The sequence below is a fragment of the Fonsecaea multimorphosa genome (genome assembly GCF_000836435.1).
Source record: "Fonsecaea multimorphosa CBS 102226 unplaced genomic scaffold supercont1.3, whole genome shotgun sequence".
Taxonomy (NCBI): Eukaryota; Fungi; Ascomycota; class Eurotiomycetes; order Chaetothyriales; family Herpotrichiellaceae; genus Fonsecaea; species Fonsecaea multimorphosa.
In genome coordinates, this window is record NW_015971637.1 from 1,934,654 (window position 1) to 1,955,779 (window position 21,126).

At 52.4% G+C, this 21,126-nt stretch overlaps 6 protein-coding genes across 6 annotated transcripts; 4 read left to right on the forward strand and 2 right to left on the reverse strand.

Annotated features, from left to right (window-relative positions):
• Positions 1-826: 826 nt before the first annotated feature.
• On the reverse strand, positions 827-2,055 carry Z520_02512 (uncharacterized protein; the record flags this gene model as incomplete). The annotated part of the gene is made up of 3 exons (XM_016773026.1): positions 827-1,255; positions 1,310-1,474; positions 1,540-2,055. The coding sequence occupies 3 exons, from the start codon at positions 2,053-2,055 to the stop codon at positions 827-829; spliced, it is 1,110 nt and encodes a 369-aa protein (XP_016636496.1).
• Positions 2,056-5,213: 3,158 nt separating this feature from the next.
• Z520_02513 (uncharacterized protein) lies at positions 5,214-7,001 on the forward strand (the record flags this gene model as incomplete). Its single annotated transcript, XM_016773027.1, has 2 exons — positions 5,214-5,627; positions 5,721-7,001. 2 exons carry the CDS (start codon positions 5,214-5,216, stop codon positions 6,999-7,001), a joined length of 1,695 nt encoding a protein of 564 aa, XP_016636497.1.
• Positions 7,002-7,416: 415 nt separating this feature from the next.
• On the forward strand, positions 7,417-8,778 carry Z520_02514 (uncharacterized protein; the record flags this gene model as incomplete). Its single annotated transcript, XM_016773028.1, has 1 exon — positions 7,417-8,778. One exon carries the CDS (start codon positions 7,417-7,419, stop codon positions 8,776-8,778), a length of 1,362 nt encoding a protein of 453 aa, XP_016636498.1.
• A 620-nt stretch (positions 8,779-9,398) lies between these two features.
• On the forward strand, positions 9,399-11,158 carry Z520_02515 (uncharacterized protein; the record flags this gene model as incomplete). The annotated part of the gene is made up of 3 exons (XM_016773029.1): positions 9,399-9,618; positions 9,682-9,871; positions 9,925-11,158. The coding sequence occupies 3 exons, from the start codon at positions 9,399-9,401 to the stop codon at positions 11,156-11,158; spliced, it is 1,644 nt and encodes a 547-aa protein (XP_016636499.1).
• A 3,796-nt stretch (positions 11,159-14,954) lies between these two features.
• Positions 14,955-16,254, reverse strand: Z520_02516 (uncharacterized protein; the record flags this gene model as incomplete). The annotated part of the gene is made up of 2 exons (XM_016773030.1): positions 14,955-15,977; positions 16,042-16,254. The coding sequence occupies 2 exons, from the start codon at positions 16,252-16,254 to the stop codon at positions 14,955-14,957; spliced, it is 1,236 nt and encodes a 411-aa protein (XP_016636500.1).
• A 2,134-nt stretch (positions 16,255-18,388) lies between these two features.
• Positions 18,389-19,618, forward strand: Z520_02517 (uncharacterized protein; the record flags this gene model as incomplete). Its single annotated transcript, XM_016773031.1, has 1 exon — positions 18,389-19,618. One exon carries the CDS (start codon positions 18,389-18,391, stop codon positions 19,616-19,618), a length of 1,230 nt encoding a protein of 409 aa, XP_016636501.1.
• Positions 19,619-21,126: the final 1,508 nt, after the last annotated feature.

The window sequence follows — 21,126 nt, forward strand, 5'->3', positions numbered from 1 at the left end:
CTCGTTCTCGACTTGGTATATATACAGAATTGCCGGAACAGACCAGACCGGGAAAAAGGGGGAAAGCAGAAGGGGAAATGGAAAAAAAGGCCCCCTGATACAGAGGGGACAAGATACAAGACGCCAAAGGGAATAACAGGGACCGCTATAGCAGCCAGTCGATCAATCAATCGCTCGTCGAATAATATACCTACACTTGGGCAGTAATCCTCTGTCCTTATACAGCTTTTTTGTAACTGATACAACTTATTCTCGTCACAAGCGCGTCCTCAGATAAGAGACCCAGCAGGTTCTCAAATTGACCATGTCCTCCCCCTCCTGAAGCAGGATCCAACGCACCTTCCTCTTTCCGTCGTTGTTTTGGGAAACCCAGAGATTGACTGACTGCGCCCGTTTGTGGCCTTTTCCTCCCCCACATGCAAGCTCATGAGTCATGACATGGTTTTCTCCAGCTCTGAAAATAGATTCCTTGGGTGCGGTGCATTATACAGAAGATTGAGCAGAGTGGGGAAAAACCCCCAGCTTTTGTACCGCGTGCGCTCCGGGGTTGTTGGTTTCATATGTAACTGAAATGAATAACGAGGAGACAACTCCCGATGGAAAATTTCCACTATGTACAAAATAATAAGGATGATGGGCCCCAAAGAAGAGAAAAAAAAAGGCCCGAAAATAGAAACATAGGAGAATAAGACAACAGAGAACAGGGGTAAATATAAAAAAGCGAAAACAGTCTCCCCAAGCGCCTCCACAACAGCAGAATCAATCCCCGGGGCCTTCGTTCTCGTGTCTGCAAAGCCCCCCTGGCCCTCGTGATTGGGATTAGCAATTATAAAACGAGTTTGAACTGCTCCCACAAGGCGGAACCCGAACCGCACGATTCGACCCCGTTGATGGTTGCTGAAATGTCCCCGAACCAGCGCGAGTAGGTTGAGGAGTCGACCTGTTTGTTGTACCCCGTAACAGTGGCGTTGAGGATGTCGCCATTATTGAGCTGCATGACGATAGTGAACTGGTTCGGGTCCGGCGTGAGGATCGTTGGCGGATACGGGGTCCCTACGGGGCGGACCTGGAGACCAGCCGTCCCGAGCGCGCAGGTCGAGCCGACGACCTTGCCGTCTTTCAAGACGTACCCGCTGACGGTTTCGCTACCGGTGGTATCGAGTGCGTCGTACCAAACCATGTGATATTCCCCGAAGGCGCCGTGGCCCCAGTACCAGCTGTTGACGGCACTAGTGAAGGGGATGTCACCCCAATTCTGATGGGAGAATATCAGTATGTGTCAGGAGGAGACTGAGAGTAGGCTACATACCTTATCGTGATACCCATTGCCTTGGAAGACCATGGGTGTACCTCCAAAGTTCATATGGACGGAGGCATCCGCCGCGGGGAGGACGTTTGCCCAGCCAACATGAGGCATGATCTGCTCGTTCGCACCAGCAACGAGAGGGCTACATGGGTAGTGTCCAGGACCGCGCTTTGTGATCTCGGTTAGCACGTCTCGCACTGTAAATGTTCAGAAGGCCGGGAAGGCCAACTTACAGAGATAAAATCGACCGTTCCAGAAATGCCCAGTGTCGCGTTATCGATCGTGATTGCGTACTGGCTCAGATCAGGTGTACCTGTAAAGCTGCACCCACTCCCAGTCCAGTTGCCCGAAGCTCCGTTTCCGACAGTGTTGACAGTCACTGAAGTTGCTAGAGCTGTCGAGCTCACTTGTGTGCCGTTTGGAAAGGTTGCCGCAATCGCCACATTCAGAATGTCTTCGAGAGCGGGCGTGTTTGGAAATCCGAGGAAGGAAGACGTAAAGAATATGATTGTGAGGGCCTGTGTTCCATCGTCGGACACAGTATCAAAGTACCACCAATCATACGAGGTAAGATCGATAGGGAAGACCCGGGGGCCGTCTGCTGCTCCTTCACAGGACGTGAATTGGACCGTACTCGTCAGTGATTGGGTCGAGGAGTAGGTTAACGTATCGGGAAAGCATTGAGACAAGGCGCCAGGCGCTAGGGCCAATAAGGCTGAGAGGAGGACGGGTGTTTTGAGGCTCTTCATGTTGCGGCTGACTTGAGAAGTGATCTCGGGAGACACAGACAATATCTGGGAGGCGACCGTAACCTTGACTTCTGTGGTTCGGGGAGTTCTTCTCCAGGCGGGGAAAGAGCAGGTCTTTGTACTCTTCTATCGCCAATAGACCTGGGGAAATTTCCGACGATCGTCCATGCCTCTGACTCCGTCTGCACAACATCACAACCGTGACAAACTGCTTCGCACCTACCTTAGTGCTCGATGGAGGATTCAAGGAAAACTCTACGTCCAAACTTTTGTTTCATAGAAGCACAACCGGAAATTAGCAATTTCTCGAGAAAAGGACAAAGTGCACAGGAAAGTGTGCACGAAGTGATCCGGTGTAGTGGTGCTGAAGTGTGTTCGGACATATGTAACATCGTGTGGCTTGAGAAACAGGGGCTAGCGGCTTTTGCCATCTGGAGTAGATTGACGAGCCACTTGGACCGGCCCGCACGTGGAGGTATCATTGTGGGGAGTACGAAGTATGCTCTGCGCTAATCCAGACCCCAGAGTCGGAAGAACACATTGCCGGCGTACATTGGTGATGCAGACCGAGTCAACCAGGTTGACACGAAAGGTTGACAGCTCCGGATGATGTTCTCTCTATGCACATGACCCAGGCTGCGAATATGCCTCTCCACAGGAGATATGCCCGCTAACCCACAATGGATATTGTGCTAAATTAGGATGTTCTCTTTTAGCCTTAGAAGAGGTTGACTGACCACCGGTCTGGTTCAAAGCCAAACATCCATTGACCAGGTTCAGGCGGGGGATTCGCTTACTGACTCTCGGCCCCTTGACTGCTTCAGCCACTTCTCAGGAAATAGCCAAGAGAAAGAGGGACAAGTCAACAAGGCTGCATGTTTTTTGTACGCCGGCAGCATCCAGGAGCTTCGGTAATTTCTCGAGAGTTTCTTCAGTTCCAAATCGTGAGCGAAGAGGCGGCCATATCAAGATGAGCATGCGAGTAGAAGGAGAATTAGGGACCTCTTCCATCGAGTATGTGGCTTGGCGATTCGAGTTCCCTCCGACTTCTTCAATAGCATCATCACCTCTTGCAAACGCTTCTTCCAGGAGTTTTCCCCTTATAGCGAGATCGTTCCCACTCTACCGAAAGGTATTCGCCGGGTTCGAAAATGTAGATTTCCGAACTTAATATCTGGTCTCTTGCTATCCAGAAGTTTCATTTCCACGGCTGCAATGGAGGCGGGGCTATTGCTTGCCCAGGACTTCGCTAGATGGTTTACCTCGTACTCAAGAGGATGCCGATCGACTGTCGGATGGGCCCCTTCCCCTGAGTGTCCGATCACCCTGGTTAACCATGACGTTAGAGAAATGTTCAGGCATCTGGCTTGCAGTAACCCTGAATCAGGCAGCTGACTCTTTCGACATAAGAGCGATGGCCCTGACAGTAATGAGCCAACTTAACCACTTTTGCTCCATGTCGGTCATCCTTGACAAAGTCTCTTGATGCTTGACTTCGTAGGTGTGTCTCAAACAGTTCCGGGTGGAAAACCGAGGCATCGGCATTGCAGGGCAAGGTGTACAACTCCTCGGTTCGTCATATTGCCCTTAGCGATGGCGTAAGTGAGGGAAGACATTTGACCATAGCATTTTCGGAGCAGGTGTAATCACATGACGAGCCGCTCTGAAGAGCGGTTGGAGCAACGTCGAAGGCGATTTCAACTCCTTCTGAAAGCAAGCACACCTGATCCTTGATGGAGTTCGACTGTTCAATGATGAAATGATCAAGTCAGACATAGGGCAAATGAGACTGTGACGCTGACATGAATACCTCCCCAACAAAGTGAAAACATGCACGATTTCTTACTTTCAGACCCGGACCCCTCTTTGCGACACCTCTATTAGTTCATTAAAGCTCATTTTCGACACCATCAATAAATCCGTAGCATGAATTTTGATATGGAAGCTTCCCGTTTCTCTGTACCTTCGGCCATGGGGCGGTTTTGAAAGCAAATGCTTAAGTTTTGCTCCAAGGTTCTCTGCAAAGCGTAGAGAGCCACCATTGACGACTGCCATGTCGCCCGTCCGGTTAGCTCACGGCACTTTCGTCACGTATCCTTTCAGTTTGACACATCGCTGGTCACGGGAAGAGACAGTCCTTGGCTCGGACGTTGGTCTGCTCTTTCTGAACGACTCGAACGCTCAACCACCACGGGTATATTTCCCGAATGAATCGCGGGAAGAGGGATACAACTGAGGGCAGTACCACAAGGTGAAGAATATCTCAACGAGTGCCAAATATAGTCAGCAGTTTCAGGCAGCGTTCGAAGTTGCTGTCTGTCAGCAAAGGGGTGAGAGGAGGAAACACAGACTCTGAGTCTCTTCAAAATCGACTCTTAGTCACGTGATGCTTGGCGCGCGAAGTGCCGACCGTTGCGGTGCCCGCGCTGCAGAGACTTTATTCTGTCCACCACTCTGTGCACTGTGCACACTCTTTGACCAGCAGCCGGAGCCTTGCGCTGTCCATGGCTCCACGGAAATGAGTATCGAGTACAATTGCAATCATCCATTTCCCTCGAGCGAAGGCTGGAAATTGTCGACATTCAGCTAATTGGTCATCTCTCCAAGCGGCAGATACTTCCATCACGCTCGAAGCTCGAGGGAGCTCTCCACCACTCACAGGGCACCCTTCGTCGTATCAATGACGATCAGCCTGCATGGCATTTGCGAAAGGCCTCTAGCACAGCAAACCAGAATGCAAGAATCGTCGAGGGAGGCCTCTTCCCGCATTTGCAGCGCATCCCGCACTCCAATCTCTACTCCAATGGGCACCGATCTATCCCGCTGCGGAGAACAGCTACCGGCATGAGTGGGCTGCCCGTCTGAGTAACTGATCGATGCTTGCAGCTTGCATTTATTAATCCTCTGCAGAATATCCTGCACTGAGCGCTGCAGGTCTGCCTGCGGCGCCCAGCATGTCAAACTGAGAAGCTTGTCGCATCTTCCGTCCTCCTGTCTCTGTGTCATCACTTTGTTCCCCTTCTGCAGCCTTCTTAACTGTTGCAGCAAGAGAGCTGTGACTCTGGTGGTACGCCGCAAAGCACATATACCGCTGTGTTCTGATAACTTGGATTTTGCTATCGTGTTATCGCCCATTGCCAGACAAAATGCCTGCCACAATGTCCGCATTCTTCCAGTGGCTCAACCGCGAGACGGGCCTACAATCCATCTACACCTACGGCAACACTGACATATACCTAATCCTGCTAACCCGATTTCTCCGCATGTTTGCCTATGGTGGCGCCGCCCTCGTTCTGGCAATCTTCTTGTACACTCAAGCGGGGGTCGATTGGAAGAAGACAGGCACATTCATGACTTTGACGTTACTTGGCGATGCTGCGATCAGTTACGGGCTGACAATCGTGGCTGACAAAATTGGCAGACGACGTGTGCTACTAATAGGTTCTTTGCTCATGAGCTTCGCTGGGACAGTGTTCGCCTTGAGCAAGAATTACTATCTGCTTCTATTCGCTGCCATTGTGGGTGTGATATCCCCGGGAGCACATGAAGTTGGACCGTTTCGAGCTGTTGAAGTACGTATGAGATCCAGTGTCCTGGTTTGATTCCATACACGGCGCGCACCCAGAGAGCTCCATTCATTTCTCTAACCTGTTTGACTCTCACAGGAAGGAATCCTTGCACAACTTTCCCCTATCGAGGCTCGTACCGATATCTACGCCTGGTTTGCCGTCTCGTCCACCCTTGCCATGGCATGCGGCCTATTCGTCACCGGGTGGATAACCTATGCTCAACGGACATACATGGGGCGTGACTGGAAAGAAACGTATCCTCCTGTTTTTGGTCTCTATGCTATGATTGGGCTGGTCAAGCTTTCTATCACGTTCCTTCTCAGTAAGAACTGCGAAGCCAGCGCGGCGGCGCAGTATTCTTGGGCTCCAACCACCACAGCAAGTGCGATAGACGGAGGGCCGAGTCCCTCGTCGGAGCAGACAAGGCCTCTCCTGGATGGCCTGCCTCGTCGGTCGTCGATCCCAAAGCAAGCCAATGTGAGAACGACAGCTCGTACGACTCAACAGTCTCAGCCCGACTCGTTCTTCCGCCGTCTCCGCCGCTCACTCAGCTCACCCTGGAAGGTGTCCCGCTCCTCGTGGCCCATCCTGTTACGCCTCTGTTTCCTGTTTGGTCTGAACGCATTCGCATCAGGCATGCTCCCCGTCACGGTGATGAGTTGGTACATGTCGTGGCGCAGCCGATGGTTCTTAACTCATCGGATCGGCTATGCTCTAAGCGTCGTCTGGCTCGCAGCGAGTCTCTCCAATTTGTTCAGCGCCGCCGTCGCCCGGCGGCTAGGACTCGTCAAAGCGATGGTTTGCACACACCTGCCCAGCGCCTTGTTCCTGGCACTTGTTCCGCTGGGGCTAGTGGCTTCGGGTTGGCAACTCTTACTGGTCCTCTTGCTTGCTGACGCGGTACTGGGCTCCATGGATCAGGCTCCTCGCGAAGCATTCGTCGCGGCGGCTTTTCTGCCCCGTGAAAGAACACAAGTCATGGGAACGCTAAACTTTGTAAGGACCTTGGCTGCGAGCTTAGGCCCGGTGGTTACGGGACTCGTGTGGAGTAAGCAGAGATGGTGGGTGCCGTTTGAGATTGCAGCATTCTTGAAGATTTGCTATGACGTGGGCCTGTTGATTATGCTGTTGAAGACGCCTCTGCCGGAGGAACACAGGAGGGTGACTGGCATCTCGAGCGATGGCGAGAGTCAACAGATGAGAATGACTGCTGCCGACATGGATGTCAATGTTCTGTTGGATGAGCTGGCCACTAACAGCGGTGGATTGGTACCGCCGAGCGAGTTTGAAGTGAGTGACGACGAGGGGGAGGACGATAGAATGGAGGTTACGGAGGTGCGTGAGGATATTTCTGGCCTCCCAAAGTACGATGAATAGCGACTTGTGTCTTTGCTGGGAGGGTATCATTTCCAAAATGCCCCGGAAAATGTGGCCAGGTTTGCACACATCGCTGGCAGGACATAATTATGGCTCTATCCTTTTCTCTGCTCAGGCTAAGAGTTGGGGCGCTGGGTTCATGTTAGCGGTGTCTACGTAGGATCAAGGAATTGCATCAACGACTTTCTCGTACTCAACCCTCTTCCATAAAGGTGAGCAACGTGAGTGTTAAAGATGAGAATGAAGGCGTAGTCGCACGTGAGCCTTTTGACTTCCTCCTCAGATGCCAAGACCATTGTCGGCGAAACGCAGCCCCGTTCCGTCCGTGCCAAATAAATTTTGGTAACTGCGCAAAACGCATCCGCAGAAAAGCTGGGTACGCGGCTAAGAGCTTAAACTCTGGAAAGAGCCAGCCATGTCGGTCCAGGCAAAGCACAAACATACTACGAGCTCGAAATCCGTCAAGGATGCTCAATCATTAAGCCCACCTAAAAAGCGAAAACGCGACACCGAAGGCATTGACACCTCCAAGAAGAAGAAAAAGCCGCGGACAGAGGATGTCGCAGAAACCCCAGCAGCCATAGCGGAGTCCCCTGTAGAGCGGAAGGAGAAGAAAAAGAAGAAGAAGAAGAAACAAAAGCTTGAAGAAGAGGGAGATGCTGTTGTGCGGAGGGTAGAAGAGGAAGAAGAGGCACCGGTGTCGCAGGACGCGGAGCAAAGAGACGAAGATGCCACCGATGAAGACATGAAGTCGACTGAAGAGACAGACGCAGCTGTCCTGGATGGCTCAGTGGCAGTGGACGAGGAAGAAGTGGAAGAAACAGAATTCAAGCTGCTGGAATCCGAAGATCCTAGCTCTTTCTACTCGACCCGCCTCTCACTCTATCTCTCGATACCTGCGATCTCTCTTGAAGCTGCCAAATCGTCAGTCCTTGCAGTGCATCTTGCACCGTTACTTCTGACATATTTTCCTCCTGCGCGAGGGATTGTTCTGGGGTTCTCAGACCCTGTTTTGTCCGCCCAACCCAATTCCAGCATCAATCTCCCCCTCTTACCTCCCCGAAACGGCGAGATCGAGGCACAAGCAGAAGTGCTGGCAGACACAGCTGACGAATTTGGGGTATGTTGGGTCTGGCTCACCGCTACCTTTCTCGTATTTCGACCCGAAAGAGGTGACGAACTGTGTGGATGGACGAATGTTACATCGGAAGGCTTCGTGGGCCTGGTGAGCTACAATTACTTCCAGACAGCCATTGGCAAGAGTCGGATTCCGGCTGAGTGGAAATGGAACGGGCCGAGCAGGGAACAGCTGCCAAAAACCAAGAAGGGCAGAAAGGGTCGACTACGCGACGAGAACGGCTTGGACGAGGAGGAGGAAGCCGGCACACAAGAGACTGCAACAACACTGGCGGAGGCGCCATCCTCACAAACCCTACTGGCCGATGATGGCGGATATTTTGCAGACGCGAGCGGGACCAAGATCAAGTCGACGCTGAAATTCCGCGTGGCGGATACAGAAATAGTTCCGGCGCATGACAGGAACAAGTGGTCCTTACAGATCGACGGCACTCTCCTGGACGATGAGGCTGAGCGGAACGTGCTGGAAGAAGAACGCGCGAAGTTTGAGCGCGTACAGGAAACCAGTCGATCCAGGTCGCTGGGAGGAGAAGACGCCGCGGTGATGAGTGGAGCGTTGAGCAGATCGCTGAGCCGGGAAGGAAGTGTTGGTTCGAGGATTTCCGGACACACGCCGGGGCGGCATCGAGTGACTTATTAGGAGCCCGCTGTGGACCGAGTACCGAGTAGAGTACTGGTATCTTGCCTGTACAAGGGCGGTGGGGTGCCCACGCCAATGATCTGACGACTTGATCCTGTTGATATCTATATGCAAGTCCGTGCTATATTTGTTTCGTAGTGGGTTTTAAAAATCGCCCCATGATGATTGGTTGAGGATATTATATGCGGCGATGGTGGAGCACAATGAGTGACGCAATGTTTGGTGCAGTCAATGGAATGTCCCCGCGAGCACGCAAAAGACACTGCGCTGCGCTGCCGTCCCTTACCAATTCGACACATGGCCGCATCATCATCATCCACGTGTAGAGTCGAGAGAGTCTCATGAGTCTTGGTCCTCACTGATCCTTCCAACCCTCCCCCCTTGCTAGCCATTGTTGACCTCTGACCACCAACGAACGACCCATTCTCCCTCCTCTCTCGCAATTGATGTTTAGCCGATCCACTGCCCGCTGCCTCGCCGTCTCTTCTACTTCGTTCAGACCTCTTTTATCACTCACAGTTTTCTCCTCCTACGCTGGGACTCTCCGTCCAGCCATATCCCTCTCCCCTCCTACCAGAACATCCCCGTCATCCGAAGCCTTTTGCACCAGTGCCTTCAGAATGGCGCAGGAGTTCAAGCTCAAGGGCATCGATAAGCTTGACTTGCAAGATCTCGAGAAAAGAGAAGTGGAGGTCGAAGGCATTGACGGTGGGAAAGTCCTCCTGTGCAAAGTCGGCGGCCAGGTGACTGCACTGAATGCCAACTGTACACATTATGGAGCGCCGTTGAAGTTGGGTGTCCTGACGCCGGAGGGAAGATTGACGTGTCCCTGGCATGGAGGTATGCAATACTACTTACTACCCTCTCGTCCCTATTGGAGTATGATATTAATTTGATGGATAGCTTGCTTCAACGCACGCACCGGAGACGTCGAGGACTCCCCCGCTCCGCTCTCCCTGAACGCATTCGACGTTATCGAGAAGGACGGCGGAGTATACGTCAAGGGTAAAGAGGCAGACATCAAGGGCGGAAAGAGAACAGTCAATATCAAGACTACTCCTTCTTCTCAGGAAAAACTTGTCATCGTGGGAGGGTATGTTCCTTGTCAACACTGAGAAAGGAGCAGGTCACTGACTTCTGGCACAGTGGATCAGGCACATTCGGCGCCCTCCTCAAACTGCGTGAACTCGGCTACAAAGGTCATATCACAGTGATTACCAACGAAGGCTACCCGATCGACCGGACAAAACTATCCAAAGCCCTAATCACCGATCCTACGAAGCTTTATCTGCAGCCTGAAGACTGGTACTCGGGAGGCTCGATAGAATTCGTGTCTGACACGGTCACCTCGGTTGACTTCGATGCCAAAACTGTCCAAACCAAGATTGGGAAGTCTCTTCCATACACGAAACTCATCCTCGCCACAGGTGGCACACCACGTCAACTGCCTCTCCCAGGCTTCAAGGACAACCAGCTAAGTAACATCTTCCTTCTCCGGCAGGTCAACGATGTGCAAAACATCATGAACGCCGTGGGCGACAAGGGTAAGAAGATTGTCATTGTCGGCTCAAGCTTTATTGGTATGGAAGTTGGAAACGCCCTGGCCAAAGAAAACTCGGTAAGCATCGTGGGCATGGAATCCACGCCGCTCGAGCGCGTCATGGGCAGCGAGGTGGGCAAGATATTCCAGCGCAGCCTCGAAAAGAATGGCGCAAAATTCTACATGAACGCCGGAGTCGATTCCGCCTTGCCGGCATCCAAGCTCGCTGATACCGTCGGCTTAAGCTCTGTGGGTGCCGTGAAGCTGAAAGATGGCACCGAACTCGAAGCCGATCTTGTGATTTTAGGGATCGGCGTGTACCCTGAAACGACATACCTCCGCAACAATCCAAAAGTACAACTCGAAAAGGACGGCAGTATTGCTGTCGACGAAAACTTTGCCGTCAAGGGTCTGCAGGACGTCTGGGCCCTCGGCGACATCGCAACATACCCTTACCACGGGCCTGGAGGAAATGGCACCCCCGTCCGCATTGAACACTGGAACGTTGCACAGAACATGGGCCGCACCGTGGGCCAGTTGATCGCTCAACCAGGCAGCAAGCCGAAGCCGTTCATCCCCATCTTCTGGTCCGCCCTCGGCGGCCAGTTGAGGTACTGCGGCGCCACGCCCAACGGGTGGGATGAGCTGGTGTTGAAGGGCGAGCCTGAGAACAGCAAATTCGCGGCATTCTACTGCAAGGGCGACACGGTGGTGGCCATGGCTAGCATGATGATGGACCCCATCATGGTCAAATCGGCCGAGTTGATGAGGCATGGCAAGATGCTGAGCAAAAGCGACATTCAAGGTGGCAAGGATGTCCTAGAAGCGGCTTTGGAATGATATGAATGTGCTATGATATGACCTGACCCGGGGATGGATATTGGGGTATGGTAAATTAGGATCACTACTGTAAAGCACCTTTGTTTTCCCATGTCTCCCTGCCTCCGCACCAGTCTCGCGCTGATATTCTCAGTGCCAGAAGGAAGACAAATAGGAAAGAATCAAGCAGAAAACAGTGATACGAGGTGTGTGTCTTTGTAGGAGTCCGTAGTGTGCATTCGATCTTACCCGCGATAGAAGACATTGCGGAGCTCCCCCTCGATCCTCGCGAGGTTATATTTGCTGCGTGTGTTTCACGACGCCGTCTTTTCCAATGCTCTTCAAGTTTGATATGGAGCTTCCCTCCTTTGGCTGGCCACCCCCCTTCCTTTGTTTTAGCTTGCAAGAGTCGGTATCTTGGGGCTCGATGGGCTCTCTCTCTCTCTCTCTCCCTCTCTCTGCAGGTATGGATTTGTGAAATGTATCTATGTGTGTGTGTCTTTATGCTTGCAAAGGGGAAGAAAAATGAGAGGAGAAAAGAGGATCGGTGGGAAGGAGGAACCATGTCATGGTCATGGACCAAGGCATATGAGGGCACGTCGATGGGACATGGGCCATGGGCCATGGGGCATGGGGCATGGAAATGGATATGGGAACGTGAGGACCGTCGACGTGGGTGTGGTTGACTGACTGATTGTGACGGACGAATAGTCTGTCTCCGCGTCCGTTGTCGTCATCGTCGTCGCTCAGCGGAGAGGAAGAGAGAGAAGAAAAAAAGGACCGAGGACGGTCTTGTCTCTGCTCCATGGCTAGGTTCCTGTGTTCCCGTGCCTTCTTCCTCCGTAATCCGGGCGGGTTCTATACCTACCTATTGGCAGTTGGCTGCTCGCTTGTAAGTAAGCAGCCACCATATCCCTGGAACGTTGTCCGCGGTCCGTAGTCCAAAAGCACACAGTCCACAGGACATGGTACCAGTACAGGACAGGACAGAGCAATACCTACCTAGGTACAGTACGCCGTTCAAACCGTTGGGCATCGGTCGACTCGAAGGCAGCAAGCGACACGGCGCTTATGCAGGGGGAAATCCAAGGAGGGTAAATGTCAGCTAGTGGTCGGTATTAGCAGTCTGTAGTCTCCCTTCCGGAACGCTCTGGGACTTCTGGACATATCGTTTTTCACTGGCATGATGCAGTCGTCGGTCTTTTGGCGCATGCCGATGTGCCCGATGTACTCGTGGTATCGATGCAATGGGAACCCTCACTTCCTAACTCGGGCATTCTCTGATGCGTGTCTTTGAGCTCATTGAAGCTGTTGTGGCGTTCTTGAGATGCAGGTAGCCGAAAGCGCTTTCTGTCCAGCAGGATATTGGTACCATCGTGGATGATCTTGACAGAGTAGTGGGACTGAATGTAAAGATAGCGTATAGAAAGACTGACCCCAACTTTCACCAGGGATGCATCGCTGCACGCGGACCTGGAAGGCAAGAATGACATCCAAAGGCCCTTCCCCCAGCGCAGCCCAGTCAGTCCCCCGTTAGAACAGCGTGATCCAGGAGGGCATCACTGTAGAAGCAGGGAGAGGTCCAGGTACCTACGGGGTAAATGTGACCCGAGCGCCCCTACATCTTGACGACAACGTACTCGGTAGTCGGGACAGAAACAGTTGCTGGCCCCTCGGTGACATCTGGGGCTCTGCACATTGAGGCAGCGATAGAAGAAGGGGAGGAGATCAAGAGTGCCAGAGACCCACTTCAATAGTTGCCTGATCAAGAAATAATCGAAATGCCCCTCGAAGGGTGGACAATTGACCAAAATCCAGTCCTGAGATGGTCATTTGACCCGCCCCCTCTTTTCCCTCGTACTTTGTTTGTCCTTAAGCGAAATTTGGCTGTGATCTTGTTTCCCTTGAAATCTGCTTGCACTAGTCGAGGCCAGCTTGGGTCCGAGTGACTATTGGCTATCTGGACTACGTGTCTAGTGTACCTAAAGTTCCTTGAGTAGCTCGCAGCTTCCAACGGTCGACGTTATGTTCGAGAAACCTCGGCTGTTTGGGGTACTCGTAGGGTGAATGGAGATCCTTGTACATGGACAATTGAAGGAAACGACCCCTGGTCCGGATGAGAGGTGGTGATGAAAGACTCGAGATTTTTGCGAGAATGCTCGTCTGAGCCTAGGTGGCCTGGCAGAATGTGGGCAACGCTCAAAGAACGTGAAGGGTTCCTCTGATGTGCTCCATCTTCTGAGCAGGAACTGTCCCTGACCCGTTGAACGCACATGGTACAAGGTACTCTCGTGGAAGCGATACCTAGTGATGATCTTCAATGATCGCCTAGGCCAGAAGGGCCGAGCCAGATGTTGCAAATCGCGGCAAATGAATCCTACGAGACCGCAAATCATTTACCCCGTAGACGATCTTGACAATGGGTAAATTCCGAACCGGGTCTCTTGTGCTTCAAAATGCCTGCGAGGTGACCGGGATTGACTCGTTCAACTGACTTGCTATCCAACTAGTCCTCGTGTTGCACCAAGCCATGCAATAGGTATCCACTTACCGGTGCACCGGCGCTTTACCTTCTAAGATCAAGGTCCATGTACTAGGCAGGTAGCACAACGACCATCGGTTTGCAGTTCACAAGGATCAGGGTTTGAGTCGTAAAACGGGAGAGGCTCTTGCGTGCGAAGCTGGTAACTCGTTTTTGATCCTTCCCGTTGGAATCGTCGTGCGGCATCCGTTGGTAGGTACCTTCCAATTAGAAATCATGTGCAAAGAATGGTAAACGAATAAGAGAGCCATCTGCAGTCCAGAGGTCAGCAGTGTCTCCTGCCCCACCGGAGATGTACACACCGTACTTAGTAAAACAACGAACGCTGAACTGTATTTTTCCTTTTTTTTTTATATATGGAGTTGTCGGGTCGAGAAGCCTCTAGGTGCAACGGAGCTTTACTAAATCGCCTTCTGTCCACAGGAACTCCGCGGAAGGAGGGACGGGCAAAGATTCAACCTGAGACTATTGCTGGCGTCAAGGTTGCTCAAGTCTAAGGTGACTAACTCGTACCTGATGTGGAGAAGTGCCTGCTCGGCGTCAGAACTGTCCTTGGCCTAATAGGTGCGAATACGGCAACGGTGATGATAATTACTTACGAGAGAGATCCCTATCTTGAAAGTTGTTGTGTTTTGGGCTGTTGTGGAAGCCAGGGGTGACTCTAGAGAGGATGTCAAAAGGAGTTCAATTCCCTAATCTTGCCCAGTCTCTCGAATCTAGGAACTTCCCGAGCACCGTTTCAAGCCCCCATAAGCCGCAGTGAAAATGGGGGATTTGCGTACCGAGAAAAGCCCCGGGGAGTAGAGTAGCTGTGATGACAAGCTTTCGCTACCAGCCACCGAAGCTTGATCGGCAACGACAGACTCCGCGCTTCCTGCTCACATGCTTTGTTGCCCGACCACCAACCTACACCTGCAATATCAGCAGTCACCGGTGCGTAGAAAAGGTCGAGAGCAGCGCCACCGTCTTGGAATGGGAAACTTGGGCAATGTACAATATATATACATATTGATACTGAAAGATATCGTACAATATATACGAAGACGAGGTAATACTGCTGCTACGCTCGTCACTAAGTCCCTTGGACGTGGTCTGGAGTCAATTGCTCGAAGAGCCTCCGGGTGTAATCATGACCGTTCAACTCGTGGTCCCGTTGCCCTATTTTATTCCTTTTGCCGGACAGATAATCTTGCACGGAGCTCTTTCGGCTCGTCCAACACATGCATTGCTCGTCTGGGTGCGTGATGTGGATCGTGATGGAGCCCGTTCCTCCAGCTAATATCTCGAGATCTCTACAGTTGTGGTTTTCGTGATTGCTCCATGGATGGGTTTCGTCCATTGAGTGTCGGTGGTGACAGCATGAACATCCTGTTCCAACATGATCTTGTCGCTGTCGTCGTCGCCTGCGGTTACCGTGCTGGTTACCATTGGCCCTTTTTGGCTAGCACCTCTTTGCAATTCTCCCAGCTCTGTCGATTGTCGTGAGTCGAATTGGTAGTACTGGCTGGCGGGTTTGCGAGAAGAACGTTTGTCGTTTTTGCTTTTGCCATAGGCGAGTCCATCGGCGTCGTATCCATAATTTGCCCGATTGCGACTGTTGCTCGACGTCAATTTTTGGGTGACACCGAGTACCTTGGCGAACAGAGGACGCAACGAAGGTAGAGAAGCAGCCAAAATACCGATGTTGAACTCGATATTGTTCCACATGAAGAAGGCATCGTGATAGGTCCAGTCAGGGTCTGCCAGAGCATGAGCCTGTTTGACTGTTTTGATGATACTGGAGACGCAAGCGAAAAGCCCCAAGCTTAGTACGAAACACAAGGTCAGCTTCGTCCGCAGATTTGCTTGCAGTCTCCACACCACTGGTATTGGAAGCAGCGCAAAAAGCACGTCCGTTGCGATGTTGATGCTACTGTTGAAGATCCCGATGTTCGTAAAGGTGTTATTGCTGAAACATTTGGCTTGACCGGTCGTCCGTAGAGCGAAATTCCAATTCGCATCGACGCGTGTGCCGCAGTTGAAAATGAGGGTACCAGCGCAAGAAATCGTAAAGGCAACGAGAAAGACAATGCATCCCAGAAGAAAACGCTGGTAGTATTTGCTTGGCACGAATCTGCGCAGGAAGAATGCAATCGAGATCTTGACAAGGCTAATGCCAACCATGATGATGATTGAATGGAAGAAACGCCAGTGTGAGAAGAGAGTTGCATCGGGTAGGCTGACAAGCGCTGGATGTCGCCCGAGTTCTCCAGCATTGCTTTCGCCCACGAAACAGACAATGACGCCAATCTCACAAATCTAACAGGAAAACAGGAGTCAGAGATATGCCTGGCGTGAAAGGAGTGTTATATGGATCACTAACCGCAGCAGCAGCCATAATATAATCGTCAATCCCGAGGCTTTTGAGTAGGAAAATTCTCACGTAGAGCCGAAGGAGAACCGCGAGGATGGCAACGCCTCCAAAGGTGCCGTGTATTGCGAGGAGGGCACCTGCGTTGGATTCATCCTTGTATTGGGGCGGAGGGGGAGTAGCAGACTGGCGCTCAAAAAGTTGGAAAAGGCCCGAAATGACCATGGCGTCGACGAGAGTGTATCAAGTATCAAACGATCCAGGCGAGACAGTAGGAGATGAGCCGTGACATTTGGATAACGCGAGATTGACGGGCCAAGCTGGATTTAAAGATCTTTGCAGTTTCACGCTGGAAAGGGTACCTCACATTGAGCTCGCTTGTCTCTGGATGTAGACATGGAGCCTCTCCTGTCAACCTCCTTCCTTTCTGCGGTTTCAAGGCACGGAGGAGTTTTGGGCGGGGGCAGGCCATTTTGGCCGACATTTGAAGCCTTAGCGTTGAGCGTCTTCGTAGCTATACCATTTCGAAGATTCATCGGAGTCACCTTTGGGCTAGTGTGTCATCGCATTTTGTTACTCGTGGAATGGTTGTTGTGCCTTGTGTGGGATCTAGTTGAGCACCAAGGTAGAGCTACTTACCGAGAACGTGGATGTTGGACACCGGTGCATTCTTGGGTTGGACAGACACCTCTAGCGCTCCGTACTGTACTCTGCCAGAGAAGGTGAATCGTGGACCTAAAGGCTCCTCCTACCGTAAACACTTGTAGTCGATTTGTGACTTCAGCATAATAGAAGTGATCCAAGGCCTTATCCAGGAAAGATCGCCGTGTGGCTGTAGGAGTTCTTGCCCGCTGTGGTATAAAGGTGGCGCCGGGGAGGGCGGAGACATTTGGCTGAGGCGTTCTCCTTTGCATTGACGTTGTGCAACACCGAGTACTAACTGGGCCTTTGAGCCAAGAGTGGTACAAAGGATTGGTGGCTGGCAGGGTTTTGCATGGATTATGCTTCAATTTTCTTTGGACGTTCGTTTACAGGGTTGCACTGTAGCACGATAGCCCCTAGGCCAGGAGAGACAGAAAAATGCAACCGAGCTAGGGATTTATCGGCGTGTCGGCGCACAAAAAAGCGAAGGATACTTTTTCAGAGCCATAGTTCGGCCATGGCTTCTTTTCGCGTGGAGAACCACTGGGAGAAGGAGAAGAAGGAGATATCAGGTCTGAAACCATGAAGCTTTCTTCCATTTCCAACAAGCAGTTTTGCATTTTGCGGCATAACGATAGAAACAAGAAGGTGTCCCTTGATCAGGGCGAAGAGGGCGGAGGGAAAATCTCGTGGGAATCCACGTTGGCAGGGGTTAGAATTAGCCTTTTACGCCAATGCAAACCATTCCTTCTCTGCACTAGCGGCCGTAATCTTACCCCAGGACGTGTCTTTAGCGTCCCTCCACTTGACAGGCTCCCACTAGCCAACATGGTCATTCTGTCCTCCAACCGATGGGCCCCATCCACCGGACAATCCCCCTCTTCCTCTGAGCTTCAATGGATCGCGGATCTGCCGTCAAAATCCAAGAATCCCCAAGGCATATGTACAGCCTCATCACCTGTGGAAATAGGGTAGAAGAGCCAAAAGGTTTCGCCCTCAACCAGGGCCCTGGAACCCTAGAACCCTGAAAACAGCACCGACTCTGAAGCTTTCTTCGGACGGTCGGTGTGGCGAGTGATGGCTCCAGTATGAGGGCTTTACACCTGCAATCTTCCAGGCCCTCGCCAACACATTGCATTGCATTGTGATCCAATTGCCGAAATCAATTCATTGCAACCACTTCCGTAAAGGACAGGGATCGGCACAAAGCTCCATCAAGCTACAGACCACTCACACATCCTATCCACTTGGCCCATTGAGGCCCAGAGCTTTTCCCCTCTTGTGCTTGTACACCTTGCTTCGGTCGTCTATCTAACTGGAACTCTTCGACAATATTGCGCTAGACCTTCGCTCCGGCTTCTGACGAGTGTTCGATAGTTCTTAAATACCCGAGATGTTTTACGCGCGGCCTTGGACGGACTATCGATTGCACAGCTTCAAGGCCCTCTGTCTTGTTTCCCCTGTCTAGCATCTCGCGTGGCCGTCTAACAGCCTCGTGGCAGTGATAGGGGTCTAAAAGGGACTGTTTATAAACCGAGGGGAGCCGCCAGGATCCAGGTTTTTCTCTCTTCTCCAGGGAATTCTGCCTCCGCGACAAGCGTACCACTTGGATCGATTCCTGATTTCAGGTATCGGCCGTCCACTCCCTTGACTTTCTCGACTTTCCTTGAACCACTTTTTCCTTTTTATTGATTTGTGCCCGAGAGCTTTTTACACCATGCATCTTCAATTTCTTCTTCCGGCATTGTTAGCCGTCGGGGGTACCCGGGCGGCACCATGGATGGCACCGGAGCCTGTGGAACACAGCTTGTCTAAGCGCCAAACCGATACGTCTGCCGCATCGGTCTTCATACCGGCCTCAACCCTCGAGACAGATATTCTGGCGGCCAAAGGTCTTGTCAACCTGGCATTCTACGAGCTGACGAATCCCTCTGGGGGAAGCTGCAATTTGCTCAATGCGGCGGTGCGAAGAGAATGGTCCACGCTATCAAAGGAAGAAAGGCTTGAGTACATCAATGCTGAGTTGTGCTTGATGTCGAAGCCGTCGCAGGATCCTAGTTTCGCGGCAGGGGCGAAATCGCGCTACGACGACTTTGTTGCCGTGCATATCAACCAAACACTATCCATCCACGGAACCGCAAACTTCCTGGCGTGGCATCGTACCTTCACCTGGAACTTCGAGCAAGCGCTGCGGAATGAGTGTGGCTACACAGGGTATCAACCGTACTGGAACTGGGGAAAGTACGCCTTTGACCCTCTCAACTCTCCACTATTCGACGGCAGCGACTACAGCATGTCAGGCAACGGTGCTTACGCGCCACACGGCTGCACTGAAGCCCTGCCCACGGATCTGAACTGCATTCCTCCTGGCTCTGGAGGCGGTTGCGTGACCACGGGGCCGTTCAAGGATTATGTCGTCAACTTGGGTCCCGTTGCGCCGACCCTGGATGTCCCGGGGATCATCAACTACTCCAACCCCAACCCTCTCGCCTACAACCCCCGGTGTCTCCGTCGCGACATCTCATCCTGGGTGTCTTCCAACTGGACCAAGGACTCGGACTCTTACGACCTCCTCACCAACTACAACGACATCCTGTCGTTCCAGAACCGCATGCAAGGGGATTTCAGCGTCGGGTTCTACGGCGTCCACACAGCCGGCCACTTCACCACCGGCGGCGACCCGGGCGGCGACATCTTCTCCTCGCCCGCTGAGCCGACGTTCTTCCTGCACCACGCGCAAATCGACCGCACTTGGTGGATCTGGCAGAACCAGGACCCCCAGGACAGGAGGAGCGCCTTTGCCGGTGGTACCTCGACGCTGGACCCCGTCAACAGCCCGCCCGGAAAGCTGACAGACCCGATCATCATGGGAAGTTTGGGACAGACAATCGAGAACCAGGACGCGTTGTGGACCACCGCGGGGCCTTTCTGCTACATTTACGTCTGAAGGAAGAAAACGGGGAGGAGAAGGAGGAGGGGTGGCGTTTGTTTTGGGCATCACGACCATTCTCAAATCCGAGTACGCAATAGAATTCACAGGATTTCACAGCAAGCAATCGAGCATACACGGCGAGACTTGTTGAGCATAGTACATAATGTTTATTCCCTAGTCCGGTCTCCAGTCTGGACGACTCTGCGATGATTCCGCCTGTCCTTTCCACACCCCCGAGTCGTATTGCATGTTGTCTGGCGCTGATCTACTTACTATGTGGTGATCTGCAGCCCCTGGCTAAGCTGACAACTTGTTCCCACCGCATCGCATCGCATCACATCAGGACGATGCTGACTGCCCTGTCACCTACTACCCGTCAGAGATCCAACCCATGCTGGCACGAACGGCGGATTGTGCTCGAGCGTACGAGATGGCCTGACAGTTAACTAGCTCCCTTGCTCAAGTTCACTGTCCGCGTCGCGAGTGAGGGTAGGAAGATACCGGTCAAACGATCTCGGAATGGAAGATGGCGGTAGGCTCGCGTATCTTTCTTATTATTGTATGCACCTCGATTGGTCGTGCCAAGGAGGACTTTATCCGGGCAGCTGAAACCCGCAAGGCTGACGTGGGAATGGAGCCCCATTTTGTCACTCCCCCACAAGGCTGCACGAGGTGAGGCAAGGCAAGGGTAGTCTTCACTTCACTCCACACAACGCAGACACAGGCGCACGCCGGTAGGGCCCATTCAACAATGACTCGAACAGCAAATCCCTGAAACTTGACTCTCTCCCCTACCTGACCTATTGAAACGAAAATATTGGAGAAATCCATTCTGTATTCACAAACACAGCCACCCCCTGCCCTGATAGTTAGTAAGTACACTAAGACTTCAACATTTCCTCTCACAAGCCAGTCAGTAGGTACGTTTGTGCATTCTCTTCTGCGAGCTCTTCTAACATCTTCCTATCTATTCACCTCAGACCGCACACTTTCACCCAGGATTCTTTCGTGCCATGAACCCATCATCACATTGAGTACTGAATCACCAGCCGCTGGAATCCCGCAGGACACGCAGAGAAGGGATAAAGGGATGTTCGACCTCGTGAATTGGTTGATGCTGATGTGCTGCTGGTGTTGCGACGGCAAGGACAAGGACGAGGATGAATATGACATTGCGGAACGCAAACTCAAACGCCAGCACGAGCGAGAGAGTCGGGGCGGGGGGGACGGCGGTGTACAGAGCCAGGGAGAGGGTTAGGGGAAAGGACAAGGACAAGCGCCGAAGAAGAAGAAGACGCCGCGACTAGCGCATGCGCCGCAGCTGGAGACCGAGACATGATCGGAAGGGAAACAAACAGAGCGCGATCTGACACCTTCACGCTGTGGATCTCACGATAGAGACAACGAAGGGTCGAACGTTCGCGCCTTGGAAAGGACAAGGCAGCGCAACGCAGGGTCTGCTTCGACTCATACTCATTCTTCGCTAACGCCCCTCGCACGCCGCCGCAACAGTCAGCCCCGAC